The following is a 21,049-nucleotide window of genomic DNA, read 5'->3' as shown; positions in this document are numbered from 1 at the left end:
TTGAAGGACGAGGCATTTCTCAATAAACAATGTATTGGAAATGCCAGCTCCTTGAGGATACACCCTATAAAAAGCTTGAAGGTGGTGGGCTGGTAGGGTGGGTATCATTAACACAGGCTCATCAGCTGTGTTAATGGCTTGTATGGGAAGATATTTAGTGGCTATCCTTTGGCTCATTTGGATACAAAGTGGCAAAATTTAGTGAAGACCACTGCTGGACAATGTCATGGACAGTGATGTGTACAGAATGTGAAACATCAGTAATCAAAATGTAGAACGTGGCACATTCTTTGGTTAAAAAAAAAAAAATACAGTAGAATCTTAGTTAACCAATATTCAAATAACTGGCAAAAAAAAAAAAAAGTCTCCCACGCTCCTAAGACAACATCCAAAGTGGTGCTCCAGCCCCAATAACCTCCCTCCATCCCCAAAGGCATCAACAGCAACCACAAATCTTCCTCCAGCTCCTGAAGCTTCGCAGAAGCCACAAGTCTCTCTCCCTCTGTTCCCAAAGCAGCAGGCAGCCAGTCCTGACAATCTCCTCCTCCTCATTCCTGAAGCAGTAGAGCTGGTCCTGACAGCTCCCTTCCTCCCTAACTTCCTAACTGTTTCCGAAGCAGCAGAGCCAATCCTGACAAATCCCCTCCCTCTATCACTCACCTGATGTTGTAGTGGTAGCTGGCGAGCAGAGGAAGTGCCAGTAAACAGGCAGCTTCTGGCCAGCCCTGGCAGAGCCTTTCCTTTGCTGTGTCACTTTGACGGCCCTGCTGAGGCTGGTCAGAAGCTGCCTGTTTACTGGCACTTCCTCTGCTCGGCTGCCGCTACAGTGTCGGTCAAATGATTAATTGATTGATTTGATTGAGGGAGAGAGGGGGGGTCAGGACCGACTCTGCTCTTTGGGAATGGCGTTAGGGAGGGAGGGAGGGGGTTGTCAGGACTGGCTCTATTGCTTTGGGAATGGAGGGAGGAAGGTGGTTTTTTAGGACTGGCTCTTCTGCTTCTAGTAAGGCAGAAAGGGAGAAGGGGGAAGAGAAAGTGACTGGGGGAAGAAGATGCTAGACTTACAAGTGGGAGTGGGGGGTTGATAGAGTGAGGTGGGAAGGAAGATACAACTATTTTTCCATTAACTCTCAAATAACCAGAAACTACAGTTATCCGGCATCCACCAATCCCCATGGGTGCTGGATAACTGAGATTCTGAAATAACTGAAATCCCTTTTTGTTTCCCAGGAATTCTGAGATTTTATGCTGGTGCTAAAGAAGGTCTTGCATTAATTTAGGTGTACAGATTTGGCATCTTAACTCATTTTATGAAGTTTCAAGATGTCCTAATAATAATGCTATATTAACTATGAATTTTCAAGATTCATGCTTGGCTTTTGTTTCTAGATCTGGATGTACACTTAGCATAAATACTTTTATGCATCTCATGTTTTAATGTGGTGTGTTTTCTTTCTTACAGTCCTACTTTGTTACGGATTATGACCCAACAATTGAGGATTCGTATACAAAGCAATGTGTCATAGATGACCGAGCTGCAAGGCTGGACAGTAAGTATGCAAGCCATGCCAAATTGTGAAATGTTTCCAGCTGAACAGAGTTTCCAGTCAGCATGTCCTTGGCCATATTAGGTATGTTTTCAGTCTGCAGTTCTATGCAATTAAAGGCAAGACTAGCCGAACACTCCCGAAATGAGCACCGTCCCGATACACAAGCTCTCAGCTCCAGAATTAAGCCGTCCGCCGTCCCGATAAATGATCGTGTACGCGCACGTCACATGTAAGCGTGAACGTTTTCTTTTCCCTAGTTGCTAGTCTTCATAAGAGGGATTAGCACTGCCACAACATGGGGGACATTTGTAAAAGTGGTGAAAGGGGAGAAAAAGAAGCAAGATTGCACAGGACAACAGGTGAAGGGTAAAAGGGTTGGGACTTGTATACCGTTCTTTCTGTGTGGTATTGCAATCAAAGCGGTTTACATATTTTAGACAGGTACTTGTTTTATACCTAGGGCAATGAAGTGTTAAGTGACTTGCCCAGAGTCACAAGGAGCTGCAGTGGCAATCAGGCTCTCGACCTCAGGGTGCTGAGGCAGCTGCTCTAACCACTAGGCCACACCTCCACTCTGTGTGCATCCCTGTGTGGGTAGTTAGTTGATTTGACTTAGATGTAGATTTGAAGACAAGTCATGGCAACCATGATTGGTCTGTTAAAGATGCTTAGGCGGGTGGTAAATTTATGCATAGAATCATATGATGCTTTCCTGGAGCTGGGGTACCAAATACCAAGCGGGGAACCATTTTCCTGCTTGAGGATCATACGCTCAAGTTGCAGGTCCAGAAGAAAGCTTTGTGCTTAAGAGATCCTTTTGGCCTGAGACTGCTTTTGGCTCTTTAGATCCATGTCTGCGATTCTTCTAGAGGTGGTGCTGTGGTTAAGGGTCCATCCATTTTAGAAGGAATCTGTTTTTCCAGGCTCTCCAATTGCTGGGATTTGATATTTATTTTTGCTCCTAGAGACTCTTCAGAGTCTAGTTTGGGAGTGCCTCATCAATCATCTGCTCCAGGGGAGTTCCTCTGGATGCTCCTGGAATGGGTGTTAGTCACCACAAATGTGAGGCTCCAGAGTTGAGGTGGGACTTATTGTCTGGGCTGCATTATACAAAGTTGGTGACTCCATTGGGAGGCCTTTTGGTTCATCAATCACTTGGAGGCAATGGCCTTGTGCTGACACTTGCTGTGGGGGAAGTCAGTCTGTATGATGTCCAACATCAAGAAGCAAGAGTGTGGCGGTGGTACTGGAAACTAGTTGAGCAGTTATTCGACTTTCCATGCTCTTGAAGAGACGGAAAATGCGCAGGTGGATTTTCTCAGCTGGAAGGAGCTCAACCTTGTGGATTTCTGGGGTATCTGATTTGATCTAATGACATTCACGCCAGAAAATGAAGTTCTTCCTCCAGTCTTCAGTCACAGGAACGTGTGTAGGTTGGTGGGAACAGATGCCTTAATGAAACTCTGGCCACTGCAGGAATTTCTGCATGCATTTCCTCCTTGATGATATTACCCTGATTGCCTCGGTCCGCTCTGGCAAGTCTCTGTCCAAAACCCGCCATGCCGAGCCCTCCACACCGATGTCCTGCCGTGCGCACCCCGACATCAAGGACCCAGACTTATGGGAAGAATCCCCACACGGTACCGAGGAAGACGCTTCCTCGACAGACGAGGAACCTTCAGTGACTGATACCGTCTCAAAATCTGAACAGTCCTCATTCACCAAATTCCTCAGGGAGATGTCAGCTGCTCTTTCCATCCCCTTAGAGTCCAACTCTAAAAAGTCACAGGCCTTTCTCTATGCCCTAGACTTTGAGCAACCTCCCAAAGAATTCCTTAAGTTACCTGTACATGACATCCTACGGGAAACTTTTTATAAGAACTGGGAGAACCCCCTCACTGTCCCTGGGGCCCCTCGCAAATTGGATAGCTTGTATCGGGTCATTCCCATCCCAGGGTTTGACAAGCCTCAATTGCCCCATGAATCTCTCCTGGTGGAGTCCACTTTAAAGAAAACTCAGGGCTCCAGTGTCTATGCCTCCACCCCTCCTGGCAGAGAGGGAAAAACTATGGATAAGTTTGGCAAGCGCCTTTTCCAGAATGCAATGCTGGCCAACAGGGCAAATAATTACACCTTTCACTTCTCCTTCTACATGAAGCATCTGGTGCAACAACTCTCCGCCTTACAAAAATACATCCCTGAACGTAAGGTACCTCTTTTTCAACAACAAATTTCCAGTCTGCTCCAACTCCGGAAATTCATGGTGCGCTCCATTTATGACTCGTTTGAGCTGACCTCTCGAGCGTCTGCCATGGCTGTTGCCATGCGGCGTCTGGCCTGGCTGAGAGTTTCTGACCTCGACATTAACCACCAAGACCGCCTGGCTAATGCACCTTGTCTTGGTGATGAACTCTTCGGGGAGTCCCTGGACTCAACAACCCAGAAACTCTCAGCTCACGAGACCAGGTGGGACACCCTGGTGAAGCCTAAAAAGAAGACTCCGCCTGCTCGCCCCTACAGACAGCAGTCTTCTACCAACGCAGGTTCTCGGCCAGACCTCTCAACCCGCCTCAACAGTAGCCTCGCCGACCTCGTCAACAGCATCAAACTCAGGCTCGCTCACAGTCTCACCAACCTGCCAAGCCTCTCCCTCCGTCAAAACCATCTCAGCCCTTTTGACTTTTTTCTCCAGAGCATAGCCAGTCTCCCACCATCATTGCCTCTTCCTCAGCCTATCGGAGGTCGCCTCCAACTCTTCCTCAGCCGTTGGGAGGTCATCACATCAGACCAATGGGTCCTCAACATCATTCGCCACGGCTACTCTCAACTTCCAGACTCTTCCACCAGACAATCCTCCCATAGAGTCTGCTTCTCACTCCTCCCAATCCCTCCTCCTCCTGAGGGAGGTCCAATCCCTCCTTCTTCTCAATACTATCGAAGAGGTGTCCTCAAACCAAAGGGGTCAGGGATTCTACTCCCACTACTTCCTGGTTCCCAAGAAGACAGGAGACCTCCGTCCCATCCTCGATCTCAGGGACCTCAACAAGTGTCTGGTCAACCAATTCCTCTATAGTATTTTTGATTATTGTAATTTAAACCACATTACTCATCAGACTGCATTCCAATTTCTTTTTTAATTAACGTATTTTTCACTCCATAAGACGCATCTGACCATAAGACGCACCCTAAATTTAGAGGAGGAAAACAAGAAAAAAACCGTTATGAACCAAATTCTCCCTGCCAGGCTTTGCACCCTCTGGTAGTCTAGTGATAGACAGGGACAGGGCACAGGGTGGGCAGGGACAGGGCATAGATGTCAAGGCAGATGACTTTTTTAAAAATATGCAATTCCACCTCAACAACTATAGAAAAATAGACAAATATAGGGCAAAATATAGACAGCAGATATAAATTCTCCAAACTGACACATTTTGATTACTAAATTGCAAATAAAATAATTTTTCCTACCTTTGTTGTCTGGTGATTTCTTTCTTTCCTTCCTTCCATCCTCAGGCCCAACAATTGTCCCTTCTTCCCTCCCTCCTATGTTCCTCTCATTACCTTTGTCATCTTCCCCCTCCCCCCACCTCAGGCCCAACAATTGTCCTTTCCTCCCTCCTGTGTTCCTCTCACTGCCTTCCAGCCTGTCCTCTTCCGCCCCCCTGTGCCTGCTTTTAATCCCGGCGCTTCCTTCGCTGGATGCTGTGGCAGTGAGCCCTCCCCCCCCCCCCCCCCGGCAGTGAGCTTCCCCCTCCTCTACCTGTTTTTAATCCTGGCGCTTCCTTCGCTGGACAGCTGCGGTAGGGAGAGGCAGAACGACAAACAAGGCAGGCGCGCCATATGTTACATGTATCTATTAGGTCAATTACATTAGTTTTTTTGGTTTGCCATTATGTACCACAGCTTCTCTTGGACTGAAGTTTACTTTCTCATGATTTATTGCTTAAACACAATTAAAATATTTGGTGACTGGCTTATTGAGTAGCAAAGACCTGTTTTTGTAGCCCGAGGATACAAGCATGAAGGTGTTATATGTTGGACCTCAGTGAAAGAAACAACTTTTTCTAAAGAGTAAAGGGGATGTGGTTGAAAATATTACAGAAATAAATGATGTACTCAACAGAGGAGACTTTTAGTGGCTGAGCTGAACAGATGAATGCTAAATTAGTACCTTGCTATACTTACTCTGGAGTTACTTCACTGCTAACTTGTACTGAAATAATGAACATTTTGTGAACTTGGTCCTTGAGAATTAACTTTCCAAGGTTGGGTGCTGTGGCAGATGGGCTAAGCTTGGATGCAAAATTTGGAATAGTGAATTAGCAGTCCAAATTAGAGAATGAGAGGGGGACAAATTTTTCCCCATCTCTGTGGGAACTCATTTTCCTGTCCTGTCTCAGCAAGTTCTTTTCCTGTCTCTGCCCTGTTCCTGCAAGCTCTGTCCTCATCTGCACAAGCCTCAAACACTTTCAAATCATAAGTGTTCGAGGCTTGTGCAGTTAAGGTAAGAGTTTACAGGAATGATATTAATAATAACTTTATTTTTCTATACCGCCATAGTCAAACTGACTTCTAGGCGGTTCACATAGAAAGAAGGCTGGACAATCAGCGAATTACAAAATGCAAGAAGAAGGATGTTACATAGTAAACTGGAGAAGCATGAATATATGAGAGAGGAAAGATGTTACATAATACATTGGGGTAGAAAGGGAAAGAAATGGGAATGGGACAGGGACTGCGACAAAACGGACGGGGCAGGGAAATTCCTGAGGGACGGGGACAAATTTTCCCCTGTGTCATTCAATAGTCCAAATCCTGCTCTTTGACTTACATGAATCACTTTGATTCAGGTGTAATGAGCCTGGAGGTGGTACAAGGCATTTAATCCCCATGAAATGCCTTGTTTTGCCTATTTTTAAGTATGTTTCACAAAACAAGAATGCCTAAGGGTCAGTCATCCCTCTGCATGGATTCACTAGAGGCAGATCTTGTTGGACAAATCTGGCCATTTTCTTTGACTGCGTGACCAGAGAATTGGATAGAGAGAGAGAGAGCCCTAGATGTGGTGTATTTAGATTTTAGCAAAGGCTTTGACAGTGTTCCACATAGGCTTCTAATTAATTGAGTGTCCTCACTATGGGCCCTAAAGTGACAGACTGGGTCAAGAACTGGTTGAGTGGAAGGTGAGAGAGGGTAGTGGTTAATGGAGATCTCTCTGAGAAAAGGGATGTTACCAGTGGCATGCCTCAAGTTTCAGTTCTTGGACCTTTTCTTTTTAACATTTTTGTAAGTGAATATTGCTGAAAGATTTGCCTCTTTTGCAGATGATACCAAAAATCTACAATAGAGTAGACACCTCTGATAGTGTGGAAAACATGAGAAAGGACCTAGTGAAGCTTTAGGAATGGTTTGAAATCTTAACAGCTAAGATTTAATGCTAAAAAATGCAAAGTGGTGCATTTGGGCTACAGAAACCCAAGGGGTTTAGGGGTGAAGAAGTTTTATGCAAGGAAGAGGAGCAGGACTTGGGTGTGATAGTGTGTGATAACCTTAAGGTGGCCAAACAGGTTGAAAAGGTGATGGCGAAAGCTAGAAGGATGTTAGGGTACATAGTATGGCCAGTTGGAAAAAGGAGGTATTGATTCCCCTGTATAAGACTCTGATATACAAGTCTGGAGACCGCACTTTCAAAAAGGTATAAACAGGATGGAGTCTGTTCAGAAGACATCTAAAATGGTTAGAAACATAGAAAAAGATGGCAGATAAGGGCCGCGGCCCATCTAGTCTGCCCACCCCAATGACCCTTCCCTATTTAACTCTGTGCAGAGATCCCATGTGACGATCCCATTTCTTCTTAAAATCAGGCACGCTGCTTGCCTCGATCACCTGAAGTGGAAGTCTATTCCAGCGATCAACCACTCTTTCGGTGAAAAAGTATTTCCTGGTGTCGCCGTGTAACTTCCCCCCCTGATTTTCCATGAATGTCCTCTTGATCTTTGTAATAAGGCGTTTGGGGACAGACTAAAAATCTCAGTATGTATACTTTGGAGGAAAGGAAGGAGAGGGGAGATAAGATAGACATTTAAGAACATAAGCTGTGCCTCTGCTGGGTCAGACCTGAGGTCCATCATGCCCAGTAGTCCGCTCACGCGGCGGCCCATCAGGTCCAGGACCTGTATAGTAGCCCTCTATCTATACCCTTCTATCTACGCATGAGGCAAGTCTCTCTTTCAAGAGTGAGAGGGCATAGAATGAGGTTGAGGTGCTAGGAAATAGTTTTTTTTACAGAAAGGGTGGTAAATGCATGGATTAGTCTTCCAGTAGAAGTGAGTAGACATTGTGTCTGAATTCAAGAAAGTGTGTAGCAGGCAAGTGGGATCTCTTAGGACAGTGTTTCTCAATACATGGCTGCCACCGAGAATATTGCCTGCTCGCCCACCGAAGTTTCCACCCGGCCCCCTCCACCGAAGCTGACCCAGAGGGCTTCCCTCCAACGTCAGAACTGAGGAAAGCCTTCCGGGTCAGCGGGGGTGGGAGGGGTTCCCAGTTACCACCTCCTGCCTTCAGCGGCTCTCGTTGCAGGGATTCACCCACAGGCAGCGGTTCACATGCTGCACGTAGGTGACCCAGAAACCACCTCTCCAACGTCAGAGTTGAGGCGAGGTAAATACTCCAACACTGATAAGAATTCCTATCGTCGGAGCATTCACCTCATCAGCCTGTGCTAAAAACCTGTAGCGCCATTTAGTAAAACCCGGCATAAATGTTTTATTTGTTAGAACAACATAAGAACATAAGAAATGCCATCACCGGATCAGACCCTAGGTCCATCTAGTCCGGCGACCCGCACACGCGGAGGCCAAGCTAGGTGTTCTCTAATGGACACCTTGTTCACCCGTGTCCCTCAATGTGATTTGCATGAAGATATGCATCCAACTTGCCCTTGAATCCCAGAATGGTGGTCTCTGTCACAACCTCCTCCGGGAGAGCATTCCAGGCGTCCACCACTCGCTGTGTGAAACAGAACTTCCGGATATTAGTCCTGAGTCTGCCTCCCCTAAGTTTTAGTCCATGACCTCTTATTCGAGTCACTGTTGACAATGTGAATAACGAAGATTCTTGCTCCATTTTGTCGAAACCTTTTAGTATTTTAAAAGTCTCTAAAAGGTTTCGACAAAATGGAGCAAGAATCTTCGTTGGATGCACATCTTCTTGCAAACAAGGTCTCTTAATTTCAACAGAAAATCAAATTACTAGTTGACCATTTGCTGTGTTGTCCACCTTTCACTATCTGAGACCAAGGAAGCCAATAAGATTTCTGTACTAAACCCACCCTGAAACCTGGATTAAGAGGAATGTTGCATGAAGTAATGGGCAGTGTTTGTTAAAATTCTGAATCTATTGTAGCAAAACTGTCATATTAGCTAGTAGTTGATCAGAATTGCAATCAATTTTTGGGTCATTTAGCAAAAGTATCAATAGCATTTCCCCTCTTAAAAAAAAAAAAAAAATCTAGGGAACAATTTTAATTTTAGCATTTTGCTGACAGTCTTTCCAACAGTAATTCAAAGCAAGCTGCATTAAGGTACAGTCGATTTTATTTTCCTGTCCTCGGAGCGCTAACGGTATGCACCTCAGGCAATGGGGAGGGGGGGGATTGAAGGGTTTGCCCAAGGTCGGTATGTCAATGGGATCCCAAAGAGTTGTTAGTTATTTGACTTGGTAATGATTTTAGGAATACATATTTGAGCACTCTACTACATAAAGATAGACATTTCCCAGTCACTGCTCCATTAATTTGGAACTCTCTTCCTCTATACCTCAGAGCAGAACAAAACTTGAAGAAATTTAAAAGTAGCTTAAAATGCTTTCTCTTTATAATTGATTTCTTACATATGTATTTACTTCCGCATTACTTGTCTCCCTTCCCTATTGTATTTTTCCTTTTATGTATTCTTTTGTAATAAATTGTAGTTCTTCCCCTTTCTCCTAATGTTTTCATGTCATAAGTATGTCTCTTTTTTGTTGTTTAATGTTTAATTATTTAATATGTTCATCTCCTATCTATTTTAAAATTACTATGTACAACGCTTCGTACCTCTGGCGAAGCGTTTAATCAAAATTTAAATAAACTATGAAGACCCCCAAAGCTTTAAGGAAAGTCGTTTTACAAACTGATTACTTACATCTTCTGAATTTTGGGTGAGGGGAAATGAAATATTGTAGGTTACTAGAAGTTGGAGAGAGAGAAAGATTAATTTATCATGTGGATTCTTTTCAGTTTTTTTAGCCATAAGTATTTTGCCACCATAGTTGTTAATAACCTTTTTCTTCTTTGTAGTTCTGGACACAGCCGGACAAGAAGAATTTGGAGCAATGAGAGAACAGTACATGAGGACGGGGGAGGGCTTCCTTTTAGTATTCTCTGTCACTGACAGAGGAAGGTAGGGCCTGCCAGGTTTTATTATATGTGTTTGTGGGGGGGGGGGTGTTTTTTGTTTTAAGTAAAGTGCATATGCCAACAGAACTGGGTTTTTTAACAGATTAGAATAGAAGGAAGCTGCAGGTAAGTGTATGTTATCAAGCCTAAATATACACTGGTTGGTTAATGTAAAATCATCCTGTAGGATAATGCAGCCATCTATAATAGCACAGGAATTGAACAAAAACCAAAAGGCTATAAAATTGTAAATAAGCCAACATTTTTAGGCTCTCCTTTCCTTCCCTCCCCATATCACAAGTATTGCTCACTAGGCAGTCTAAAGAGAGTTTAAAAGGTTTTGGGGTTTTTTTTGTTTTTGTTTTTTTTTTACTGCATAATCGTATAACAAGGGAACCCAGAAACACTCAAAATGTCTACAAAGTTATTAATGATCCTTCAGAGGGGATCATACATTTGATTTCTCCACATGTGAATCTCCAGCAGCTCCATGTAAACCAGTGGTCTCAAACTCAAACCCTTTACAGGGCCACATTTTGGATTTGTTGGTACTTGGAGGGCCGCAGAAAAATTAGTTAATGTCTTATTAAAGAAATGGCAATTTTGTGTGAGGTAAAACTCTTTATAGTTTATAAATCTTTCCTTTTGGCTAAGTCTTAATAATAATATTGTCATTTATAGCTAAAGAGACATATGATCGAGAAACTGTTTTATTTGACTTTTGTGATTATGATAAACATACCGAGGGCCTCAAAATAATACCTGGCGGGCCGCATGTGGCCCCCGGACCACGAGTTTGAGACCACTGATGTAAACCTATTGAATCGGAGTGCATGTCTTAACTACGAGAGGCTTTTTGAACAAAGATCTCCTCATGATCCACAGATTGTAAGGTAAGATCAGTAATAAAGTTTAGGAGTTGCACCTCCACGGTTCTAGTTATGGGCTCCCTAAGCATATGCTCTTAATTTTCCCTTCCTTCATCCCCAAATTTTTGTATCTCTTGGGCTAATTGAAAAATAATCTACCCAATATATTCAGAGCAACATAAGTGGGCTGTTGCAAGTGATCAGTAAATGACTTCCACAGGTTAAAGTGTTGTATCTTATTTGTCTGGGTTTGTACTAAAGCTTAACTTAAGTTGATGCTCATGATTGTGGACAAGGGGCAAGTGAAGCTAGAAGGCAGCATGAACAGCATATATGATGATTTATTCCCCTTTATTTTCAGCTTTGAAGAAATCTTTAAGTTTCAAAGACAGATCTTGAGGGTGAAAGACCGTGATGAGTTCCCGATGATTTTAGTGGGCAACAAAGCCGACCTGGACCATCAGAGGCAGGTAAAAAGGGGCTAAAATGGATGCTGCTATCTCTTGCAAAGAAGTAAATATAGAAACAAAAAAAGAAATCCAAGAGTTCCACAAGAAGCAATAAATGCAAAAGAATACAGTGGGGAAATACTAGGCTGACACACCTGGGATAGGACGGTTTGTTATTCAAAGCAGAAAATTGGACTCGAGCCAAGCTGTGTTTTGGCTAAAGCTTTCATCAAGAGTCCACAGTACCTAACTCTCTAATCTCTCCACTGTAGTTCCTCTCTCATCCTTCTTCCTGTAAACCGTGCCGAGCTCCGCATTCGTGGAGATGGTGCGGTATATAAACCCAAGGTTTAGTTTAGTTTAGTTTAGTTTAGTTTAGGGGAGCCAGCTCAGAAGCATCCATTTTCCAGCAAGTGTCATAGATCTCTACAGCATTAAGACATAGAAACCAAACAAGAAACAATCACCTCTCCTATCTTGGTAGAAGACCAAGCTTCCTACAAACTGTGAAAGAGACGCCTATACCAGAACCTGTACTATCAAGATTTTAACAGCAGATATAGCCAATCGACTTTCCAAACCATATGCCGTAATCATACGCCTACACAAACCAAATTATCTGAGTCATGAACCCCAATGAAATAATATAGTCCTTGGATAATGCCAAGCTCTTCTAAATTGTAAATTGCATTGAACTCCTTCTGGGGTATATTAGCGATCCATAAATACTAATGTAATGTTGGGAAATACTGGGGAGCCAGGGATCATGGTATGTAAAAACCTATATAGTTTGGAAGTGGAAGCTCCCTGTTGGAAGCTATGCATGACGGGGGATTAAATTCTGCTACAATTGCTACCCCTTCTCACTCCGGAAGGGAAGGGTGCACAAGCTAATTTTTAGAAAGTGTTTCTGCAAATAAACACCCATTTACCTGCGGAAAGAACAGTATAAAGATTCACACTGAGGGTTTTCTGTGCATATCATGGGTGTGTTAAGGCACAAAATCAGACCATAAGACCACATTGGAAGCCTTGACTTTTTTTTCTGTTTATAGGAATGACTGTACATATTCAAACTTTTCCATTAGATTATCTCAAAACAATTTATATCATCTCTAAAATATTGCAGTTAACATGGGTTACTTCAGTGGCATATTATGTGAGCATGAGAGTGCTAATACTTCATTTCCATAGCAAAGCAGCAGATGAATCCAGAGACTAGTGGGTATAGCTCACATCGACCAGCAGGTGGAGATAGAGAACTGATTAACAGTTGGCCTTAAAGGCTGGTGTTCCTTCAGTTAATTCAGTTTTGCTCTATCTCCCAGCAGGGTTGGAGCTATCCTTCTAGCTCCGGGTCTCTGCCTGCTGCAGGGTAGATGGAGGTGGTGTTCTGTTAGGATTCCTCTGTTGAGACTAGTTCTCTTCAGTAGGTGGGGGTGCCTGGCTGATTGGTGCCGGCTTTGGGAGGTACACCTGGGCCCTCCCAGGTCCCTGCTCCACCCTCCCCTCCGTTGGATAGAGGGGTTCCTTTCCAGGTGCAGGATAGTGGCTGGCTGCTTCATTCCAGTATAAAAAAAAAAAAAAAAAAAAAATTTACAGCCTGCCTGCTAGTACTGAGCCGGGCAGTGGTTAACTCGGCTTCCAGTACGTTTTACTAACGATGGCCTGGCTTCGGGGGTAAGCGGCGGACCGGGTAAGTGTTAGTTTTGCCTTGTTTGAGTGGAGTCGCGTTTCCCGGGTGCCGGGCGTATTAGTGGGCGGAGTCGTCTTTCGGCGGCGTTCGCCGCGTGTGTTCAAAAAAAAAAAAAAAAAAAAAGAAAAACCCCGCGTCGGAGCTTTTTTGCAGGCCGAGGGGGGATGGCTGAAGAGGCTGGTCAGATGTGTTCGCGCTGCGGGAAGCGCCGAACACGAGCGGGGCCGTGCTCGGCCGGGTGCTTGGAAGCACCGGCAGACGACCCGTTTTTGGCGGCCTGTGAGGCGGCCATGTCCCGGGTACGGGACTCTTGCGCCATGTCCCCGCCGCTCGAAGTCGATGCAGGGTTCCTGCAGGACTCGGCCACGGAGGACAAAAGTGAGGCGGCGGGGGAACAGGCAAGAGCGCTGGTGGCCGGCGCGGCCCCTCCCCTCGGCTCGGAGCAGGGCGGGGGAGTGCCTCCTAGCTGGGGTGCATTTTCGCCCGAGTTTGTTTGGTTGCTCCATCAGGCATTTCAATTGCAACGCTCGCAGCCTACCCAGCCGGGGCTGGGGGCCGGGCAAGCCCTTGCGGTACCCTCTACCTCTAAGGGGGGGGGGGGGGACAGAGGATAGAACCTCGGCAGGGGCAGCAGGATCCCCGGGGCAGTTGCAGGGGGCTAAGAAACGCAGGCTAGGGTCTGCGGAGGCGGCGGATATTTTGCCCAGATCTCCTTTCTCCCTGCCTGAGTCATTGGAGGAAGGGGAGCTCTTGGAGTGGGACGCGGAGAGTATCCCGGGTAGGGAGGGGGATGACCCTACGGCTATCCGGTTGTTCCATAGAGAGGAGCTTTTTTCTTTTATTACTAAAGCTTTGCAAAGTTTGAACATTGCTCAGGAAGATGCCACGGGGTCCGGTAACCCCCTGATGGCAGGTACCCGTAGGCCGTCTAAGGCCTTTCCGGTCCATGAGGCCATGCAGGAGCTGATCTCGGCGCAATGGGAGACGCCGGAGGCCAGTTTGCGGGTGGCAAGGGCCATGAGGCTCTTGTATCCGGTCGTTCCGACCGAATTGGACAGGTTTAGATTGCCTAAAGTGGACGCTCTGGTGGCAGCAGTGACTAAACGAACTACCTTGCCGGTAGAAGGGGGCGTGACACTTAAGGATGCACAGGATAGGAAAGTTGAAGCTTCCCTAAAGATGTCCTTTGAAGTGGCTGCAGTTACCTTACAGGCCGCGATCTGCAGTTCTTACGCGGCGCGAGCTTGTCTGCAGTGGTCCCAAGGGTTGACCGATAATTTGCTGGAGTCTGGAGGTTCTATCCCTTCGGAACTGGCTGATTTGGAGTCCGGCTTGGCTTATTTGGCGGACTCCTTGTATGATATTATTAGGGCGTCTGCGAAACGGATGTCTCTGTCTGTGGTTTCCCGCAGGTCCTTGTGGCTCCGTCATTGGGCGGCCGATGCAGCTTCCAAGCTACGCCTGGTGAGACTTCCATTTAAAGGGGGTTTATTGTTTGGAACGGAGTTGGAGAAACTGGTGAAAGATTTTGGGGATACCAAAACGCAGCGTTTGCCGGAGGACAGGGCTAGGCCTCCGGTAAGGGCCGCATCGTCTAGGCCGCGTTTCCGGGATGTTAGGCGGGCCAGGGCTGGTAAGCCTTTTTCCAGGTCTGCATCTGGCCCGTTTTCTGCTTCGAGACCTCGGTTTCAGCAGAGAAGTTCCTTTCGGACGGCGAGACCCTCTTCCGGGCAGTCAGCCCGTACCCCCGCCAGTCGCCCTCCACAATGACGGGGGCTTGGCTCCCTCCGCCCTGCCCTTAGGGGGTCGGCTTTCGGCATTCCGGGCGGAGTGGGCCAAAGTCACGTCCGACCAATGGGTATTGGACATTGTTCGCGAAGGGTACAAATTAGAATTTGCCGCTCCCGTCGTAGATTCTTTCTTGGTGTCCCCGTGCCGTGGTGCGGCCAAGGGAGCCGAGGTCCGCAGGACTCTGCAGGGGCTGCTCGATCTGGGGGCGGTGGTACCGGTGCCCCCAGAAGAGGTAGGCCGCGGTATCTATTCCCTGTACTTCATTGTACCAAAGAAGGGGGGGTCCTTCAGACCAGTACTGGATCTCAAAGGGGTCAACAGATTCCTCAGCGTGCGCCATTTCCGAATGGAAACGGTGCGCTCGGTGATTGCGGCGGTGAGACCAGGAGAGTTCCTCACGTCTCTCGATCTCAAGGAGGCGTACCTCCATATTCCGATATGGCCTCCGCACCAGCGGTATCTGCGGTTTGCAATTCTGGGCCAGCATTTTCAGTTTCGGGCTATGCCCTTTGGCCTGGCGACGGCCCCCCGCACGTTTTCCAAGGTCATGGTGGTGGTAGCCGCTTTTCTACGCAAGGAAGGGATTCGGGTACACCCTTACTTGGACGATTGGTTGATACGCGCCTCATCCCGGCAGGAGAGTCGGGCGGTGACGCAGAGAGTGATCTCTCTCCTTCAGTCGTTGGGGTGGATTGTCAACTTTCCCAAGAGTGTTTTGACCCCTTCGCAGTCTTTGGTGCATCTGGGGGTAAGGTTCGATACGGCTCTGGGGAAGGTGTTTCTACCCCAAGATCGGGGGGAGAAATTGCAGGCTCAAATTCGCCTCCTGCTCGGGGCACCCAGACCTCGCGTCTGGGATTATGTACAGGTGCTGGGCTCCATGGTGGCGACTCTGGAGGTGGTTCCCTGGGCCCGGAGCCACATGAGGCCCTTACAGCGGTCTCTGCTCTCTCGCTGGTCTCCAGCTTCGCTGAACTACAATGTCCGTCTCCAGTGGAGTCCTCGAGCAGCTCACAGCATGCGCTGGTGGCTCCAGGACTTACATCTTTGGAGGGGCATGCCGTTGGCCACTCCGGATTGGGTGGTAGTGACAACGGATGCCAGCCTGCAGGGCTGGGGAGCCCACTGCATGCAGACGTCGGTGCAGGGAATTTGGTCTTCCCAGGAGGCTCAATGGCCCATAAACTTGCTGGAGTTAAGAGCGATCCGGTTAGCGCTGCGGGCGTTTCAGGCCCGAGTTCACGACAGACCGACCAGGATCTTGTCGGACAGTGTCACGGCGGTCGCGTATGTCAATCGGCAAGGGGGGACCCGGAGCCCGCAGTTAGCCGAAGAGGCAAGTCAGTTGTTTCGATGGGCAGAGATGCATGTTCCGCTTCTATCGGCGGCACACATTGCAGGGCACGAAAACGTGCAGGCGGACTTCCTCAGCAGAACTCTTCTCGATCCGGGAGAATGGGAGTTGTCGGCTCGAGCGTTCGACCTGCTAGTCCGTCGTTGGGGGTTGCCAGAGATGGATCTCATGGCCTCTTCCCGCAATGCGAAGGTGCCTCGGTTCTTCAGCCGACGCAAGGATCAGGGATCGGAGGGGGTGGACGCATTAGCTCTCCCGTGGCCTCCGAACTCCCTTCTTTATGTATTCCCACCTTGGCCCATGATAGGGCGGGTGTTGCAACGCATCTCTCGCTTTCGAGGCAGAGTAATCCTGGTAGCTCCGGATTGGCCACGGCGGCCGTGGTACGCAGATCTGATGCTGCTGTCGGTAGGCGAGCAGATAGCGTTCCAGGTAACTCCGGACTTGCTAACTCAGGGTCCAATATTAATGGACGATCCGGGCCGCTTTGGTCTTACGGCCTGGCTATTGAAAGGGCAAGGCTGAAGAAGAAGGGCTATTCAGAACGGGTGATTTCAACCCTGCTTAAGGCTAAGAGGATGTCAACGTCAGCCTCCTATGCGAGGGTCTGGAGAATCTTTGAGGCATGGTGCGGAAGACACGGAGTTGCGCCTTTCCATGCTTCTCTGCCGGCTATTCTTGCGTTCCTGCAGGAGGGCGTAGAGAAAGGGTTAGCATATAACTCTTTAAAGGTTCAAGTGTCGGCCATTGCCTGTTACAGGGGCCGGGTGGCTCGCTCGGCTCTCGCATCACAGCCGGACGTAGTGCGTTTCCTCAAGGGGGTTCAACATATCAGGCCGCCGGTTAAGCGAATTTGTCCTACTTGGAACCTTAAGCTCGTCCTTGGGAAATTGCAGGGAGCACCTTTTGAGCCCCTGTCAGCGGCCACGTTGAAAGATGTCACACTAAAGACAGTTTTTTTGGTGGCGATGGCTTCAGCAAGGCGAGTATCAGAGCTGCAAGCACTTTCTTGCAGGGAACCCTTTTTGCGTTTTTCGGAGACTGGGGTGACGGTGCGGACGGTGCCGTCCTTCCTGCCTAAGGTTGTTTCGTCCTTTCATGTGAACCAGAGTTTGTTCCTGCCATCCTTCAGGAAAGAGGATTGGGGGAAGCGTTTTTTGTCGGTACGGCTACTGGATGTGCGCCGTATGCTTCTCCATTATTTGGAGGTGACGAATGCTTTTCGCCGGTCGGACCATCTATTTGTCGCGTTCGCGGGTAAAAACAAAGGGATGGCGGCGTCTAAAGCGTCCATTGCGCGTTGGGTCAAGGACGCTATTGCTTCGGCGTATGTGTTATCAGGGAAGAAGGTACCGGAGCATCTTCATGCTCATTCCACTCGGGCTTTGGCTACATCTTGGGCGGAGTCCGGGGGGATGTCATTAGAGGAGATTTGCCGGGCGGCCACTTGGTCGTCAGGGAATACTTTTTCGAAGCATTATCGGTTAGATGTAGCGGCCCGTTCAGAGGCGAGTTTTGGCGCTGCAGTGCTGGCGGAGGCGGCATTGGCGTCCCACCCAGTTTGAGTTTGCTTTGCTACATCCCACTAGTCTCTGGATTCATCTGCTGCTTTGCTATGGAAGGTAAAATTATGGTCCTACCTGTTAATTTTCTTTCCTTTAGAAGCAGCAGATGAATCCAGAGCCCCTCCCCAAGTGCACGGGCTGGGTGTAGGGTGTTTATGTCATTAGGGTAGCCGGGGCTATAGTTGGTAAGTGTATTCTTTCAGGACTGAAAAAAAAAAAAAAAAAAAAAAATTTTTCAATTACATTAAAATATCAATGGTATTCAGAAGAGAAAGACATATTTGTTACTGGAATGGAGTTTGTGGCTGCTCATTCTCCTTTCGGGATGCTTGGGCAAAGTGCATAACTGAATTAACTGAAGGAACACCAGCCTTTAAGGCCAACTGTTAATCAGTTCTCTATCTCCACCTGCTGGTCGATGTGAGCTATACCCACTAGTCTCTGGATTCATCTGCTGCTTCTAAAGGAAAGAAAATTAACAGGTAGGACCATAATTTTACCGTATTTCATTGTGTTATAAGCAAGAACATTTTTGTTTTAAGCCATTTCTTATATTGACAATGAAAACCAAAAAAATAGTAGCATTAACATTAGGCTTTTGCCTAATGGACATGAGTTAATGTCCAAGATGGAAGACTGATGGGTTCCCACACTGAAGCAAGGTCTATCTCTTGTATTAACATGAAACTCATCTTAAGTGTTTTGATTTCAGGTAACACAAGAGGAAGGACAGCAACTAGCAAGACAGCTTAAAGTAACTTATATGGAAGCATCGGCAAAAATTAGAATGAATGTAGACCAAGCTTTTCACGAACTTGTCAGAGTTATAAGGTGCGTGGGAAGTGTGTATCAAAATATTTTTTTCAGGTTAAAATCCCTTTTAGAAATAAAATCCTCTTGAGAAGGGTGTTGCACTCTATCCATATGATATTAGAAGTGTACTCCTATTTATGTCCATATTGTAGAGTATCATTAGGTACATGTTGATACAGTGGGAACTTTGGATGATGAATAACTCTCAGCAGAAAGACTGAGGATGGGAGAGTGATCCCATCTGTCTTTCCTGCTAGATTGCACTGACCTGTTCAGGTGTCATTGTGGGGATGAGTGGAAGATTTTTCAGCTTTGTCAACTTTTTAGGATAATTTCCTAAAAGATAAGCCCATGGACCATTATCGAGATGGCTTGGGGGAATCCACTGCTTATTCCTAGGATAAGCAGCCTAGAATCTGTTTACTACCTGGGATCTAGCTAGGTCCTGGGTTGACCACTGTTGGAAACATGATACTGGGCTTGATGGACCTTCAGTCTGCCCCAGTATGGCAATTCTTATGTTCTCAAATGCCTGGAATCTTCTATGTTATGGAACAAAGCAAAAGGATATTGTATGTGAGCTTTTGAGCTAAATGGCAGGTCTAAAGGCGAAGAATGTTCTTAATTTCATGGATTTAAGTTATCACAACCTAGAAAGACTAAAAAGCCCAAATAGAAAGCAAAAAACACATGCTTCCTGTTTTTATTCTACTGCCTCATGAATTAACCGCAGGAGTGGGTTCATTTTTCCACCCTGTGTTTCACAATCGTAGCAAATGCTTTGATCTCTAGGTTAAGTACAGCTGTGGACTGCTGAACTGTTTTCACTCCTCTTTGAGAAATATCGTTAGGAACTTACATTGCCACTTGCTTTTTTTTTTGTTGTTGTTGTCGTTTTGCTCAATTGTAAGATTCTTTATTTATATTTTTTTTTTTGTATAACTGCAGAAAATTTCAAGAGCAAGAAAGTCCTCCTTCCCCAGAGCCAACACGAAAAGAAAAAGACAAAGGCTGTCACTGTGTCATTTTTTGAATGCCCCCAACTGAGTCAGCAATCAAGTGCCAGCTCACTCGACATCGCCCACCATTTTTACCTCGCATTTGATTTTCTTGTAGCCTTGTGTGTACGTGCCCTAAGAAGGGGTCACCATGGCAGCCTTAATCCTTGAAACTGGCTACATGTGGTCTTTGAGGAAGGCTTTGGTTATCTCAGGGCAAATTAAAATGAAAACTACTTAAAAAAAAATACCATCACCAAGGCTGCTTTTATACACCACAGTTTCATTATTAAGGTTTTTATTTTGTTTGTTTTGAGTTTTTAAAGATCTTGCGGTTTGTGCCATTCATCTACCAGTCAGACAGAGCTTGACATGGAGATTAAAAAAACAAACAAACCCCAACTTGGGACACAAGGTGGTCAAGTTGAGGGGTCATATGTGAAATTGCTAATTTTGTTGCGCTCGTCTGATGTTACATCAACTACAGTAAAAAGGGGAAAAAAATGCAACACAGCTTTAATCCAGTGCTTGGGACCGACTCTTGTCCCTCGCTTAAAGCCGACTACCAAGTTAATTTAGTTAGAAACCAATGCCAAGTTCAGTGCTGAGCAAGAGCGATGGATTCAGCTTATATTATTGCTGCAGTTTTTTGTCCCAGTGGCCAAAAACATGTACTCTTTATTTCCTAGATCCCGAAGGGCTACAGGGATCTTTATTGTATGTGTGGCCAAATACTTGGGGTCATTCTGGATTTAAGATTTTCAGCATATAGAGTTTAACAAAAATGTTAGCGGATGAAAAAAAAAAAAATCCATGTTTGTCTATCTTCCTTCAATTATTAGTACGTCTGGATGAGGGATTCAAAAAAAATTGTAGGGGATTTTATTTTATTTTTTTCCTTTTCATGTAATATAAAAAAGGTGGAACTACTCTCCATTGTTAAGAGATGATTAAATGTTTTTTGCTATATACTTTTATACATTATTTTCTTATCAAACTGGTTAACGAGTATTTTTATATATGTTTGTAAGCTGATATGTTTTCACGGCATAGCTCGTGTGTATTTAAAAATAAGTATTTAATTCCTAAAAGTCACTTATATTAGGTAAAAATCATAGGTTTTGGTTTCAGAACCAGAGTGGGATGTCTCATTTTGCCAGTTAGGTGAAGGCCGTGCCGAGCATCTGTGTACTTGACAAGTGTATCGAAAGAGAATATGGCTAAGCAAACTTGCAAACCACTTTCAGTATTCCTTATTGATCCCCCCCATACACACACACACACACCAATATATAGAAAATTAAGAAACATTATTTTAGTTAAGTTTGGCAGTAGATGATTTGGGTGGTTAGTGGATTTTGTTTGAAAAATTTGTTCCTTGATTTGAAATATCACCTCGCTCTGGTTGTGTGTTCTAACAATTCAATGACATTTTAATCATAAAGCATACACATGTATAGCTTCAGGTGCTAGAATTAAAAGATCAAATCCATCTCAACAGATGGCTCAGTATGGTGGCCCATT

General features: G+C 46.0%; 1 protein-coding gene across 1 annotated transcript in view; it reads left to right on the top strand.

The window, feature by feature from the left end:
• RRAS2 (RAS related 2) overlaps window positions 1–20,496 on the top strand; it is an 80,705-nt gene extending 60,209 nt beyond the window's left edge. Inside the window, exons 2-6 of the mRNA XM_033928060.1 lie at window positions 1,463–1,550; window positions 9,892–9,994; window positions 11,221–11,329; window positions 18,427–18,545; window positions 19,476–20,496. Of these exons, the coding sequence (XP_033783951.1) occupies window positions 1,463–1,550; window positions 9,892–9,994; window positions 11,221–11,329; window positions 18,427–18,545; window positions 19,476–19,560 (504 nt within the window). The 3' untranslated portion in view covers window positions 19,561–20,496. The remainder of the gene's footprint in view (window positions 1–1,462; window positions 1,551–9,891; window positions 9,995–11,220; window positions 11,330–18,426; window positions 18,546–19,475) is intronic.
• The last annotated feature ends 553 nt before the right edge of the window (window positions 20,497–21,049 follow it).

The sequence above is a fragment of the Geotrypetes seraphini genome, chromosome 19 (assembly GCF_902459505.1).
Source record: "Geotrypetes seraphini chromosome 19, aGeoSer1.1, whole genome shotgun sequence".
NCBI classification, from domain to species: Eukaryota; Metazoa; Chordata; class Amphibia; order Gymnophiona; family Dermophiidae; genus Geotrypetes; species Geotrypetes seraphini.
This window is presented reverse-complemented; position numbering and strand designations above follow the sequence as displayed.